The sequence below is a fragment of the Gymnodraco acuticeps genome, unplaced genomic scaffold (genome assembly GCF_902827175.1).
Source record: "Gymnodraco acuticeps unplaced genomic scaffold, fGymAcu1.1, whole genome shotgun sequence".
Taxonomy (NCBI): domain Eukaryota; kingdom Metazoa; phylum Chordata; class Actinopteri; order Perciformes; family Bathydraconidae; genus Gymnodraco; species Gymnodraco acuticeps.
The window spans coordinates 5,764-21,488 of NW_022990863.1; the positions used below are offsets into that span (position 1 = coordinate 5,764).

The window sequence follows — 15,725 nt, forward strand, 5'->3', positions numbered from 1 at the left end:
GACACTATGAAGAGACAGACAATGACTTCAAAGACACTATGAAGAGACAGACAATGACTTCAAAGACACTATGAAGAGACAGACAATGACTTCAAAGACACTATGAAGAGACAGACAATGACTACAAAGACACTATGAAGAGACAGACAATGACTTCAAAGACACTATGAAGAGACAGACAATGACTACAAAGACACTATGAAGAGACAGACAATGACTTCAAAGACACTATGAAGAGACAGACAATGACTACAAAGAGACACTAAAGAACAATGAAAGACACGAGACAAGAGAAGTTGTATTGATCCTTTATTAAATCTTGAAAGAAGTCATCTACAGTGGTTTTGACGCCAACGAACAAGTCACTTATAAATCTGACCGGAGTCAGAGACAGCAGTACTGTAGATGGAACATATCCTGGACAGACGCATAAAGCAGAGGCAAGACGCCACAAACGAGCATTAAATTAACTTAGTAGAAACTTGTGAAAATGTTTTTCCTCCTTATTAATATTCAAACACAACATTCAGTACACCTCGGGTTGTGTGGCAGCGAGGTTTGAAAGGATCTCTCTGAACACTGAGGAAGAGATTTCTTTAAAGGCAGATGCTCCACACACAACAGATAAATATAGACCGCGACATGGACTCACTTCACCCTCAAATACATGATGAGTGTGGAATGATGAAGACGCACTCAACCTACACGCGTTAAATAAAAGGCTTTCAAGCTGGAGCCGAGCATCCTTTAAAACCTCGCCTGTGTGCTGTTTCAATCCGTATTTATAAAGTGTGTGTGTGTGTGTGTGCAGTTTGGGGGATTGGACGAAGGTTTGGACGCCAAATCAGGCGCTTCTGCAGAGGGACATCGATCCTAGCCCACCTGAAGATTCAAGGTTACGGGCCAGGACGTCACAAACAGCCCCAACACACACATATCGAGTGTGTGTGTGTTGGGGCTCCTCTGAGAAGGACTGTTGGAGCCCAGGAGAAATCAGCAGAGTAACCCCGCTGTTCAGCAGGCTGCAGTCTCATGTAATTCAGACTCATTTCACACTCCTCTCGCTCCGGGATGGACGCTGGTTTGTCCCGATGCTCAGCGGCTCTTTGAAGGGAGCGTCTGAGGGGAGGGAGATGAGAGAGTGGGGTGTTTTGGGGAGTCTAACATGAGCGCAGCCCGCTAAACGAGCAGGGTTTAACCTCAGCAGCCGGACGCGGTGATTTCTCCACCCGAGCTCTTCGTCACCTCCAGAGTGGTGAAGATCTGGAGGAGGAAGAGGAGGAGAAACACAACGTGAGGAAGAGCAGGATATCAATAATTCATTCATTACAAATGTATTTATATAGCACCGTGCAACACAAGGCAATTCAAAGTGCTTTACAAAAATGGAAGACTTTAAGAAAATGGCATTTAAAAAGCAACGATGATAAAATAAACATAAGAAAAAATACGTGAATAAAAGTTACAGTAGAGCGCTTTTCCAAGTGCTCAAAGCGCTCTACATATTAGACAATACCCACAGGGGCAAATTCATGGCTGTATAATAAGAACTGGATACAGCGTGGTGGGAGGCGGGGTCTCGTTCCTATGAGAGCTGCTCATTGGCGCACAAAGGCAAAATGGCCCAACTTTTGAGAGAGTGAAACGTCACAGATTACCCAGCATGCCTGAGAAGTACCCGTATGTGCGCTCATAGCAGGCGCAACTTTAACCACGCCCCCCCCAAAGGCTCGTTCACATCAAGCCGTCCCGTGGGTCAGATGCGCGTTCATAATGCCGAGGAAAATAACTCAGAATAACGTTATTAGCACATTTTACAACTTGAGGACCGAATGTTTTTAACAAGGGCTATAAAAAAAAATTCTGTATTTTCCTCAAAATCTCAAAAATCTGAATTTTTCTATAAAAAAAAATCTGTATTTTTCTCAAATATCTGTGTTTTTCTGAAAATTGTCTTTTTCTCAATTTCTAAATGTCTTTTTCTCAATTCTGACTTTTTCCTCAAAATAAAAAACTTTAAAAAAAAACTCAAAATCCTGTATTTTTTCCAAATTCTGTATTTTTCAAAAGATCCTGCATTTTTCTCAAAAACGAATCTGACTTTTTGTTTTTAATAAGGGCGATGCAAATGTTCATACTGGGTAGTTCATTTGGTTAAAAAAAAATTATCCAGCGATTTACAGACATCTCTTTCCCAATGTTAGTCAATGGGGAAAAGTGTTTCTGGGCCCAGTGACGTCACGGACTGATACGGAAGTGTAGTACCACCGTTTGGCCACTACGAATTGTGGGAGCAGAGTCCGGAGCACTTCCTGGGGGCTTGAGCAAATTATGGTGGCCATCATTTAAGACTCAAAGCTTTATTGTCACGTGCACAGCTACAGTGTAGATATGGCAATGACAAACTTAAGTCCTAGGCTCCTCCAACAATCCCAAATCATCACCATCGAATTGAGATATGACAAATAAGGAAGAAAATGAAAATAGAAATCTACTTTGCAACACTTTAGAGCTTCTGATTGGACATCACGGTCCGCTGTTTAAAACTATAGTCTCTTAATGGATTATTAAACTAAGACGTGGGCACAGTCTACATTAACAGCGTCCTGCATTCATTCAAGATAAAGATCTGAATTCTGTTTGTAAATGGAAATGAGAGAAATGGGAAACATCAAACAGGAGACGATTAAGAGCTTAATGAGCTGCAATTATCACCAAACACCATTTACATAATGAAGGAGGAACAGGGAGATCTTTACCGGCATGCATCACACATTACGAGTTCATTCAGCTCACTATCTGCATAAACACTCAACATGACAAATACAGACATTATAAAGAGATGCCTCCTCCTCACCTCGGCGCAGGTTGGGTGGATGCCGATGGTGTTGTCCAGCTGTTCTTTAGTGGCTCCACACTTCATGGCCGTACCGAAGCCCTGCGTCACCTCTCCGGCGTTCGGACCCAGGTAGTGGAAGCCAATGACACGGTCCTAAAAACGAGACATGTGTTAGTCATGTGACTCTCCGACAGGTTGATTCAGACCGAGTGACAGCAGGGAGGAGCTCACGTTGTCCAGCTTGTTGCAGATGATCTTAGCGTAGCACTTGTTGTTGTCTCTGTTGGGCACGGTGAACTCCAGAGGCCAGAACAGACTGTGGAACACCTGGAGACACACGAGAGAGCCAGTGAGCAACAAAGCTGCATTATTACCATCACTACCATTGATTATCACAACCCGGGCCCTGAGGTCCTCTGAGCAAGGCCTCCTAAGGGTGCCCCGAACAAGGCTAAAGGGTGTCCGTGCCTTTGAGGCGGTGGCCCCAAGGCTTTGGAACAAACTCCCCCAGATAATAAAAACCTCGGCCTCAACAGAGATTTTTAAGAGTCAGTTAAAGACACACCTGTTCCGACAGGCCTTTGGGTCGTCGGAGGAGGTGAGTTAGTGGCTGTCTTTTTTATTGGTGTTTTGTCGTATGTTTTATCCTAAGTATTACCTGCTGCTGTTTTATGCCTTTTATTCTACATTTTATAGTTGTACTTTGAATTGTGTCCTGTGTACTGTAAAGAACTTTGTACATCCGTTAAAGTTTTACTTACTTACTTATAGCATTCTGGCTTTTTCTCAAATTATGACTTTCTCAAAACCTGAAATTGGACTTTTTTCTCAAAATCCTGTATTTTTCTCATTTTTGAAACTTTTCTCAAAATTCTCACTTTTTCCTCAAAACTTTAAAATTCTGAATTTCTCAAAATTCTGTATTTTTCTCTATTTTTCTCAACTTTTTCTCAAAATTCTATCTTTTTCCTCAAAACCTTAAAATTTGGACTATTTTTAAAAATTCTGTATTTTTCTCAAAAAAATCTGTATTTTCCTCAAAATCCTGTATTTTTCTCACAAATCTGTATTTTTCTCAGAAATCCTGACATTTTCTCAAAATCCTGACATTTTCTGAATACTTTTTATTCATAATCACTCGTCACCGGCTTGAGCTTCAATATCAGGATCCACGCAGACGGGTTTAAATCAGGGGTGTCCAAACGTTTTTCACCGAGGGCCACAAACAGATCAATATAAGAAGGGCTGGGCCCCTGATAGAGGTGAGGTGTAGTGCCTCATATGCTAAGTTATAAGATAGCTAAGTCAATCAAATGTAGGTAAATTAAGCTCGATACTTGAATATGCTGTAAGAAACACAACAGCCTTCATCACAGCTCTCCAGAGGCTTTACTTTATTAAAACAGAGTCTTCAGATTGCTCATAAAATGATTTGTTATGCAAATAAGGGATCGGGCTTTTTATATCAACTAAGATTACTTTGAAAATGTTTCCAACTTTAATTGATTTGAAAAGTGGGCACGCATGAATACTGTGATATATATTTGTTTATAAAACGGACAAGGCAAATCAAGCAATCTGATTGGTTCTTAGCCGTGATATAATGAGCATATATCACGGGTAGAATTGTAGTTACTTTCCACAACAAGTCAGTATCCCTCCGCGTCTGAGAAAGGCTACAACCGTTACATTACGAAACTAACCATCTACCAAAGCTTAAGATGGAAACATTTAAGGTTAACTTCGAACTCCGGGGGGCCTTACTGTGGAGGAGTGGATTGAGCAGTGCCTATCTCCAGAAAGAAAGCACCTAAACGACGACATGCAGAGCAGATGGACCAACTGGAGAAGTACCATCAAAAGCTTTCTGATGCGGGTCTTGAAAGCAGAGAGATGATGAGCGTTAGTGGCCACAGGTGCGAAAGCTCTCTCCAGAGCTGCTGGAAGCCTAATCTCGGGGACCGGAGAAAGTGGAGCAATATTCTCGCCACGCCAAGAAACAGCCTAGAACAACCTCAACAAGTAAGCCATTCTACTCGTCGGGCCGAACCACGCCCCTTAGCTGTGATATAATGACCATATACCACGGCCTGTCGTGAGCTATTGCTTAAATGTATATATATTATTAGTACAACATATGACAAGCACACGTTTAATATGTGGGCCATATTTCATTAAACTAGTTGAATTAGCTGAGGGCCGTTTCAAAATGGGCCGTGGGCCATAGTTTGGACTAGTGTTAATTTCGTTGACTAAAACTATGACGAAATATGTTCGTCAACGACCTTTTTTTCCATGACGAAAACGAGACGATGACGAGACCGCACCGACGGCAGTAAACAATAACTGTAACGAAATCATCATGCAATATCGTTGACGAAAAGTGACGAGACGAAAATGTAGTTTACTAAATAAAAACTATGCCAAAATCTCTCTTTACTTTCGTTGACGAAAAATGAGGAGACGAAGTATTATCAAAGATAACGTTACATCTCTGATAGGCAGTTTTTCTCCCAACAGTTCCATTTCCGGTGCTGCGGCCGGGCAGCAGCTGTGTGTCCGTGCTGCGGCAGGGCAGCAGCTGTGTGTCTGCGGTGCGCGCGGCGGTACATTTGAATTACACCGGGCAGCGGCACAATATGAACTGTCAGGAAGACTCGGGTCTAACTCAGGGTCTAACTCATGGTCTAACTCATGGTCTAACTCATGGTCTAACTCATGGTCTAACTCATGGTCTAACTCATGGTCTAACTAACCTTATTTAACAGAAAATGAAATGGCAACAGCAGGGCTTGGGAGCAGTGGTCGCACTCGCGTTAAGCGAATCCCCCCCGTCAGCGCGAGTGAGTGATAAATTGTGCACTCGACGGGTAATAATGGATTATGACGGAAATGTTACGATCCTGTCCGTCAAAATGACTGACAACGAAAAAGTCTTAAGCCACCACTGCTTGGGAGAAAGAAACGATGTGATATTTGGGCCCATTGTCGCTACAATGAGGCGGAGAAAAAAAGCGAATGCATTGTTTCATCAGAAGGGAAGCAATGTGGCCAAAACACAAAAACACCACAAACCTGAGCAGATACTCTCTGCAAAGCTGCTTCATCATTCAACCTGTGTTTCATCAAATAAGGACAAGATATAATCTTATTTATTTATATATAATAAAATGATAAATTATTGGTTTTGGCTAGACTAGTTTGACTGAAATGTTCTATATAATCTGATGACTAAAATAGACTCAACAGTTTTCATTGACAAAAAGTAGACTAAAATAATTAGTTTTCTTTGACTAAAATGAGACTAAAATGCTCAGACTTTTAGTCGACTAAATCTTGACTAAATAAAAACAGGATGAAGGTGACTAAATATGACTGAAACTAAAAAGGAAATGTAACACAGGACTAAAACTAAATAAAAAAATAGCTGAGGAAATTAACACTAGTTTGGACACCCCTATTTTAAAGGCGTATTAATAATGACATGTTAATAGCATAAGGGCGAATCATTGCTTATTTAGCCTGAGGCAATTAAATCCATCATTGTGGTTTTACTGCACACATCACCTCCGGCACATGGTGTGGTTTGTTTGTAATTAGCCCACCTGTTGTTTGCCAGTCATTAGTCTGACAGAGGGTGAGCTCGGACATTTCCCGTTGACCGCCGTTTGGTTCTCTTTATGGCTTGTTTATGAGGGTCATTAAACATGGTTAAGCTAGAACTTCAGCACGGACTCTTTGAATTGAACCGTGTCAAAGTACCGTAGCCTCTAGCGACAGCTCATTGGGAGTGTTGTCGCTATAAGTATTTAAGAAGGGACGATTACGTACACGTGCCAGATTTATCCATAGAAGCACATCTGCAGTCTTTGCAGGTGGAGGACATTGAAAGGAAACACGTGAGCACAGATTGAAAGTGTCCACATGGCAGTTCTCTGTGGAGACGATATCTCTACACACACACACACACACACACACACACACACACACACACACACACACACACACACACACACACACACACACACACACACACACACACACACACACACACACACACACACACACACACACACACACACACACACACACACACACACACACACACACACACACACACACACACACACACACACACACACACACACACACACACACACACACACACACACACACACACACACACTGAAATCCCATTTGTTGTTATTTCTTGTAAAAGTAATTTATTTCTGATTGTTTTGTAAAAAAACAAAAAGCAAACACATGAACAAGACAAACATGTCGCTGAACTATCTAAACCCTCAGAGTCCTTTACCTCACTGAGCTGTAGTTATCAGCCTCTCAGTCTGACTGGAGAGGACTCTCCCTTCACATCATTGTAGAAACATCTTCTTCTTATCTCCGTTAGAGCAGCTAGCACGGCACCAGATTATAACAACAGCGCTGGTACCACCCTCCCTCTCTCCCTCGCTCACTCGCATTTTGTCTGTGAGCTGCGGGCGCCAGATAAGCCAACATCCCCCATTTTCATCACTTACAGCGCCCATCGTACAGGGCAAATGAAAGGTGTAACCGGGGTGAAAAGGGTGTTAAATGTACTTAATTATGAATGTTGTTACATCAAGGCCGAAAATTAGGATGAGCCCCAACGGTCAACATGTTTTTTTCCCTCCCAGAACTGCCAGCGCAGCGCCTCCACAGATCTGGCGCCCTAGGCGAACATCTAGCCAGCGCTACGGGCCGGCCCTCAGTTCATATCATGGTTCATATGCAACTCGCAAATATCTTTCTCTCTCTCTCTCTCTCTTCTTTCTCTCTCCTCTCTCCTCTATTTTCTCTTCTCCCTTCTCTCTCTCTCTCAATGTTGGTACGCAAATGCACTTTGTTTCAAATGACCCGGTGCTCTTTTTTGCGCACCTCCGCACCAGTTATGTGCAGCCCTGCTTATATCGTCCAAAACACAGAAGATAACAACAAAGTCGTAAATCGAGGTGGCGCTAATATCAGCCGCGGGTGTCGGAAAGTCGGGTCATCTGTGACGTCTTCTGGAAAGAGTCACGTACTTCCTTCACGCTTCATAGAAATGAGATATTTAGGAGACAGCAAGTCTGTCTTCTCATAAATAACAACCACATGAAACGCCCTGCCTCCTCCTATCAAGAAGAGGCAGCTGCAAGGTCATACACAGTTCAGAGCCACACATGATATCAGTGCATTAAAGCAACCCAAAGAGTGGAGAAAACAGTATTTCTCCAACACCGTGCATTTCCCAAAACTAACATCCAGCCACCAGGGGGCGCTCTACATGTCCCTGCTTCTCCTTTGTAGAGCCGTCATAAACTTAAAAGGAGCAAAAGCCAAAGAGCAAGGCGACCTATACTGATCATCATTCATTGTTTGGAGGCATTTTAGTTTATCGTCTTATTTCAATACAATATATGAATGTAGCAAAACATGTGAAATCAGCAACGATTACTCAAATGAAAAAGTGCAATAAAATAGTTCCCCCCAGAAAAAAACATGAATAGTGGTTTTGGTTTGATTTGATGGTTAAATGAAAGCACCGAAGGTCAGCTATAGATGAGAAATTATTTCCACTTTCCAATGAAAACAAAGACTTGGCAGCAGCAGGAAATAGAGTTCATCATGCCTTAAGGCTGCGGTGTCGTGTCTCGCAAATCAAACAATGTTTCTAGCTAAATCTACCGCTTGCTTTGATGTTTGGGAACTCAAGTTACAGAAGTAAAACTCCACATTTGATCACTTGGAAATGCACTTTACCCTAGGTGACAAGATTCACCCTCCAGAGCGATAATACATTATTCAGTGGACTGTGTGTGTGTGTGTGTGTGTGTGTGTGTGTGTGTTACCTCGAGGTTCTCCTGGCCATAGAGCTCGATGGCTCTATCCTCAGACAGCCCGCAGCAGCCGTACTCCAGCGGGGTGAAGACAGTAGTCGGGACGTTGATGTAATCACACTGCACAAAAACACACAATAAGTAATGAAATAAAGCCTCTGTGTGGCGCGGCTGCGTTCACACCGGACGCGATGCGAATATACGCTTCGCTCTAATCGCTCGAGTATCACCGCGGCTGCCAACTGTGTTTACTCGCATCATTCAAACAGGAAGCGACTGTTATTTTGTTGAGCTTGTATTTATGTCTTAATGTGTGCATATGTATAAATGTGTCTGTCGAGTGTGTATAAATCATTTGTATTCGGGACCGTGGGAAATGGACATTTCGATCTGTCTGTCACACAAACTGAAAGATTGACAATAAAGTAAACTTTTGGAGGATGCTCTGGCGAGGAGGCGGGGCTTATCTCCATGTAGATACTATGGCAGATACCAACTACAACCAAATGAACATATTTCACCGTGATTTAATTGTTAATACACGTTTCAAAATGATGCCAAAGTAACGACATACTGAATGGCTGAGATCCTCACCGCTGATTGGTTAACGCGCAAACATTTTAATCTCGGCGCCCATAAATCTCATCGTGTCCGGTGTGAACGCACCCTAAGAGTCTCTTTAAAGGCGATGTACCTTGAGCTTCCCCCCCCCGTAGAGGCGTCTGGCCAGCAGTCTTCCGGCCTGGATGGCGACCGGCGTCAGCTCCCACTTCCCCTCCAGGATGTCTCCGACGGCGTAGATGTGAGGAACGTTGGTCTGCTCCTCGTCGCTCACCGGGACCTTTCCTGTCCTGAAGGATCGTGGGAGGGGAAGAGGTCAGGGAGTTTGGGAACATTACACACTTCATATTGGATGTCATGCCATAGCGGTGAAATGACGTTTATTTTTGCACGATTCAATAACAAGGTGTCTGTGTTTAAAAGCATTACTTTGCTTTCGCCAGGGAAAAGAACGTTTGGGGCTCTCTGCTGGAACTGCTACCCCCGCGACCCGACCACGGATAAGGGGGAGTAGATGGATGGATTACTTTAATCATACATCTGTTTTTATTATATCTCACCTATTTTAAACTATTGTTTTGACTATTGAAATTAATAATTTGGGGCCATTTAGTTGGTGTTTAGCTTGTAAATGTTTCTGTATAACACTTAATAATAATCCTTATATTTATTATAGCGCTTTATCAAAGACTCTCAAAGCGCTTTACAAATACACATTACACATACAGATCATACATGTAATGGTCATCTACTGTGGACAATACCCACAGGAGCAAATTCGAGTGTCTTGCCCAAGGACACAACGGCCTGACGCAGTGGGGCGGGAGCGGGTTTCGAACTGGAGTTCCCCAACGCCCCCTTGATCTGATGATCAAACGCACAGACCACTGCGCCACCCGTCCCCAATAAACTTGAACTCTCCTATTCTTGATGTTAATACCATGTATTTAAAGACTTTCTGTTCACCGTCTGGGCCCCTATTCTTCAGTTGGCTTATAGAGAGGCGAAGTCCCTCCCCTTCCGGTGGACCTCCATGGGACCTTATTTCGGAAAAAGTATGTATTCAAGTCGATGGCGAGTGAAAGATTATCTTCCGATCCCGTTTGAATTGTGCCACGAATTACACATATGATGTTTGTCAATTGAAAAGATAATTTTGCAAGTCAACATTTTTTAAATGTGTCGTAAAACTGTGAAGTAACAACATTTTGTGTGTGAAACCGCTCAATGAACTACATCTCCCGTCTCGCACCACACACCAAGACAATTCACTTCTTTCTTTCAGGATGAGGCGAAAAGTATTCAAAGAGGTGAAAATCACTACAGGTCTGGGCACGTTGAGAGCTGCACAAACACACAAGGGGAGTGAGTCGGTTCCGTGAGAGCCAGCATGCGGGACCGGCTATACAAGGTTTCGGTGAGTAACACGAGTGTAATGTGTATTGTTAATGACATCACCTATGCGACTCTGGGATTTGTAGTCTTTCTAGTTGCGTATTTTTCATAGTCTTATATTTAAACAAAGATCTGAGTACTTCCACTTTTACTCAAGTACAAGACCTGAGTAGCCTACTTCTACTATTACTCAAGTACAAGATCTGAGTACTTCTACTTTTACTCAAGTACAAGATCTGAGTACTTCTACTTTTACTCAAGCACAAGATCTGAGTACTTCTACTTTTACTCAAGTACAAGATCTGAGTACTTCTACTTTTACTCAAGTACAAGATCTGAGTACTTCTACTTTTACTCAAGTACAAGATCTATACTTATACCACCTCCGTTTATAGCCTATGAAAAAAACTATTAGAAAACGAAGGCTAAAGCTAACGTTAGCAGATAGTGACAATGTATGCTAGCTAGCTAGCTAGCTCAACGATAATATTGCGACAGAAAGACTTTTCAGCACATCACGCTCTGCCGCTCCGACAGGGAGCTCTGCTCTGAACACCTGAACGGCCCGTTCTAACAGCTGTTCACCAGCGGTCCAGTCTGTGCCACAGTGACTCAGGACCACAGTTAATATTAACGAACGCACCCGTAGGTAATGTGGCTGCTGAAGCTAGACCATCATCGCGGCCGCAGATTACTCCGGGTCCCAGACCCCCCGCATACCCCAAAAATATTTTTATTGCAGATCTACATGAATCACACACACGCCCTATTTTGGATTCAAAACGGCAAATTTCGCCAAAATGTGACAAGTTTGCATCCCTGAATAAAGGACTTCTGGAATCAAATGAATTCTCCCCCACTGAGTCTCAGATACTACGAGGGTCATGAGACCGGCTCCATGTGACCGAGCGCTCTTTGAAGCCGGCCTCATGCCGTCTTAATCCTCACAGAATGAACCATTCACAAAAAAGTGCAGAACCAACACTAACCCTTAAAGATAGAAGCTTCATTTCCCATGCTTCTAATGTTGGAATAAATACTAAAACGCATCAACAAGCGGCTTCATAAAATGTTCTTATGTGGGAAGACATGTCTCATTTTTCTACTTTTATTTTAATGCCATTTTCGAATGTTTATTTCTAGTCTTTTAATGTCTCTAATGAACAATGCCATGTTTTTTTAAGCTGCAGCAACGCAAACATTTCCCACAGTTGGATCACCAAAGTACTTCTCATCTCATGTCATCAACACATCCTGAGTCTAAGGATGTCTATACTACAACTATTCACATCTTACCCTGCGCTGTAACTTTCGGTACCTGTTATTCATGTTTTAATATATTTGCTTTGTTTCATGCTCTTAATGTCTTTCATTCTTGTAAAGCACTTTGAATTGCCTTGTGTTGAAAAGTGCTAAATAAATAAACTTGCAGCATAATGACCCTAGCATAGAAAGGTCTTGGAAAATAGATTTCACGGCCGTCAGAAGCAGCTGATACTCTGAACTCCCACTGCTCTGCTCTTTCCGTACCAAACCCCCCCACGCACTCACCCCCCCCTGCAGAGAGCCATGGGACGGCGATAAATGCTGAATCACCGTGACTCCACCACAAGTCTTAAAGGCACAGGACACCGCCTCGTGTAATGGGAGCGTAGGAAAGGAGATATAAAGTAGTAAACTCACTTGGGGTTGACTTTGACCCCCGTCTTGTCCAGGCCGATCTTGTCGGTGCAGGCGTCTCGGCCCACTGCGATCAACACCTGAGGAACAGACAGATGGGTTACAGTTGGAAAGAAACCCTTAGGATATAACTAGATATAAGGCCTACATATATCCTTGAAGCAAAACAGTTGAAACCCTGTGTGGCGGCTTGAATGGTCAGTGTGTAGTATACAAAAGGGATTCTATTAGAGCAGGGGTGCCCAACCAGTCGATCGCGGGGAGATTCCCAGTCGATCGCGAGATGTGTCTAAAAATAGAACAACAATATTCGGTTTTATCGTTAATGTCCTATAACATAATCTTCCTGTGCCAGAAAAATGCACTTGAACGCATCACAGCTTTGTGATTAGCCGGCGTGACCCCATGTGTGGGGGCGTGGCTGGTGGGCAGTGGGCAGTGCACTAGTTCGCTGATGTTGCCCGTGTCAACAGGAGTGACAGTCCGCACACACACAAGACCGCCATTATGGCAGAAGCAAAAAAAACCAAAATATATAATTTTCACTCCGAGTGGGAGGATGATTATTTTTGTATCTATTCCAATTCAAAGTCCATCTGTCTCATCTGCAATGCGAGCGTGGCTTTATCGAAGAAGAGTAATTTAGGAGCGGCATTTCAAAACAGTGCACAAACGCTACGAGACGGAATTCCCTCCTGATTCTGCCCTACGCTCCAAAAGGGGAGGGGCCTGAAAGGACAGCTAAATGCACAGCAGTCCATTTTCACCAGGCCCAACAACAAGAGCAAGGCTGCTACCAGAGCATCTTATCGTGTCAGTCACGTTCTTGCGAAACACATGAAGTCTTTCAAAGATGGCGAAGTTGTGAAAGAAGCATTCCTGGAGGCTGCCGACGCGCTTTTGGGGGACAGTAAAAATAACAGTAGCATTTCAACAGGTTTTTGATATAATAAAAACTCAAGTTAGATACCGTTATTAATCAGCTGTAAGTTTTAGTTTGTTTGAACTTATTCATTATAATTATTGTACAAAATGGTATAAGAATGCAAACTTAAATTGATTATAGTCTATTATCAATTCAGGTTAAGAAACTAGTGTTGCTTGCATCCTATTTTAAAAAGGCATTTATTTTTATAATCTACTAAAATGCAACAAAAAAAGGGTTTGATTCTATTAATGTTGTCTTTTTTATTGCATGTTGCAGCAGATTCCTGTGTAGCTTCAGATCTGAGTTGTCTGATTAGTAAGCCTCATTTATACTTTTGTAGCAACACTATTTTTATATAATGGCAAAGAAAGGGTTCAGAGTCTTTTCTTTTTTCCCTGTGTCATATGTGGCAGCACTGTTCAATGTTTCTTGAAAACATTACCCACTGTAGTGACGTGTGAATAAACTCCAACTCTGTATCAACAACACTGTTGTGTAACTTCAGTTAAATACTTGTATGTGTGTAGATTAGAAAGAGGTAAGATAAAGGATCTGCAGTATTTTATGAAGTATTAATCGTACAAAGGTCAGTTTTATTCAAGTAGAAGTGTGTATTTACCTGGTAGTAGGCTGTCAGTAATGGCTACGCCTCTATTTGGACTGGTAGATCTCGGCAGACTGGCAACTTTAAAAGTAGCTCTCGGTTCAAAAAAGGTTGGGCACCCCTGTATTAGAGGAAGTAGAATTGTATCTTCTAAAAGAGGACATATGTTCATTTTCAGGTACCTAATATAACAATCAATCTTGTTTGTTTGTTCACAGCATGTAAAGCGAACTTGGGTCCCTTGAAAGGCGCCATCAAAATGTAATCTATTATTATCATTATTAATAAAACACCGCAGTTTGTCATATATCCATTGTTCTACATTTTTTTGTATATTTAAATTTCGCGTAAATACTTTGTTTTCATTCTTTTAATCGTTTGTTTTTTTACACAATTGTTATATATTTGACCCTCTCTTCCTACCTATTTTCTTATGTTGTTTATGTTTGCACCATCATATACCAAACCAAATTCCTTGCATGTACATGGCAATGTAATAGCTAATTCATGCTTTTATATCTAGCTGACTAGACTACTGCAATGCACTATTCACTGGTCTCCCCAAGAAAGCTATTGGAAGACTCCAGCTCATTCAAAACTCTGCAGCTCGACTGACGAATACCAAAAGGAGGGAACACATTAGTCCTGTCTTAGCTACTCTACTCTGGCTTCCTGTAACTTCTAGAATTGATTTGAAGGTGCTTCTCCTCACATACAAAGCTCTAAATGGACAAGGACCCAGCTACATGGCTGACTCTCTAATGAACTACACACCCGCCAGAACACTGCGATCATCAGATGCAGGTCTATTAGAGGTCACCAGAAAGAGTCATAAGAAGATCGATGAAGCAGCCTTTGGAAACTACGCCCCAACAATATTAGGGAAGCCAATACGTTTTTAAAAGGCAGCTTAAAACCTATTTATTTACCAAAGCATTTTACTGACGTTACACTATTATACTGCACTATTTCTCTGTTTTATTCCCCATGTTTTTATGTTTAATTATTTTACCCCACTTTATGCTTTGCTCTTGCTGATTTGATGTCTCATTTCTTACTGATGTAAAGCACTTTGAACTGCAATGCCCTGTGTGAAAGCTGCTATACAAATAAAGTTATTATTATTAATGAACTCGATTCTGATGTATTTGCACTCTGTCTTTTAATATGTAACTGAAAGCTACATGCTTTTAAAGTGTCCCTTTGGTGATGAAACTGAACAGGTTGCTTCTCCTAAGTGCTGCACCTCGCCTCTTAACGGTGTTTTTCTGATGGGATATGAAAGCAGTTATATCCATCTTTGCTCTGCCATCGACAGAAACAGTATTTGTACATAGCAGAACACGGGATCTACCTGCCTCATTCGGTGTTGTTGTTTTCGGTGAATTAAACCAACAGAAGACACACAACAACATAAACAATCTAAACCAGGGGTTCCCAACCTTCATTGTGCCAAGGACCGGCAGATAGCAACAGAGGCTAATTGTATGTAACAGCCTGAACGAATACTAGAACAATATGCATCCAAAACATATTAATAACGTTTAAAAAAGAACCGGTGTCGTTTTTTGGTTTTTCGGAAAAACAAAAAACCGACGTTATTCAGTTTTTAAACCAAAACGGGAAAACAGATAAATCAACATTTTGGTTTTGTTTTTATGATTTACGGATAATCCAGAGATGGGAAAACGAGGAGAAGGCGTATTATGAAGGAGGTGTGTGTGTGTGTGTGTGTGTGTGTGTGTGCGTGACACTGGCATTTGTTTTCAGAAGATATTATGATAGTGACGTTCGTTCCGGTGCACGTCCGACAGCATTTAGCACTACATCGAGATTAAGGTTAAAATAATTTATTTTGGG

The 15,725-nt window shown here is 42.0% G+C and overlaps 1 protein-coding gene across 2 annotated transcripts in view; it reads right to left on the minus strand.

Annotated features, from left to right (window-relative positions):
- Positions 1-292: 292 nt before the first annotated feature.
- Positions 293-15,725, minus strand: part of txnrd3 (thioredoxin reductase 3) — a 33,902-nt gene continuing 18,469 nt past the window's right edge. For both annotated transcript variants that reach the window (XM_034233253.1, XM_034233254.1), the window contains exons 11-16: positions 12,337-12,413; positions 9,392-9,548; positions 8,710-8,817; positions 3,071-3,166; positions 2,858-2,992; positions 293-1,263 (exon numbers count right to left, since the gene is read on the minus strand). In XM_034233253.1, coding sequence (XP_034089144.1) covers positions 1,201-1,263; positions 2,858-2,992; positions 3,071-3,166; positions 8,710-8,817; positions 9,392-9,548; positions 12,337-12,413 — 636 coding nt within the window. In that variant the 3' untranslated portion in view covers positions 293-1,200. The remainder of the gene's footprint in view (positions 1,264-2,857; positions 2,993-3,070; positions 3,167-8,709; positions 8,818-9,391; positions 9,549-12,336; positions 12,414-15,725) is intronic.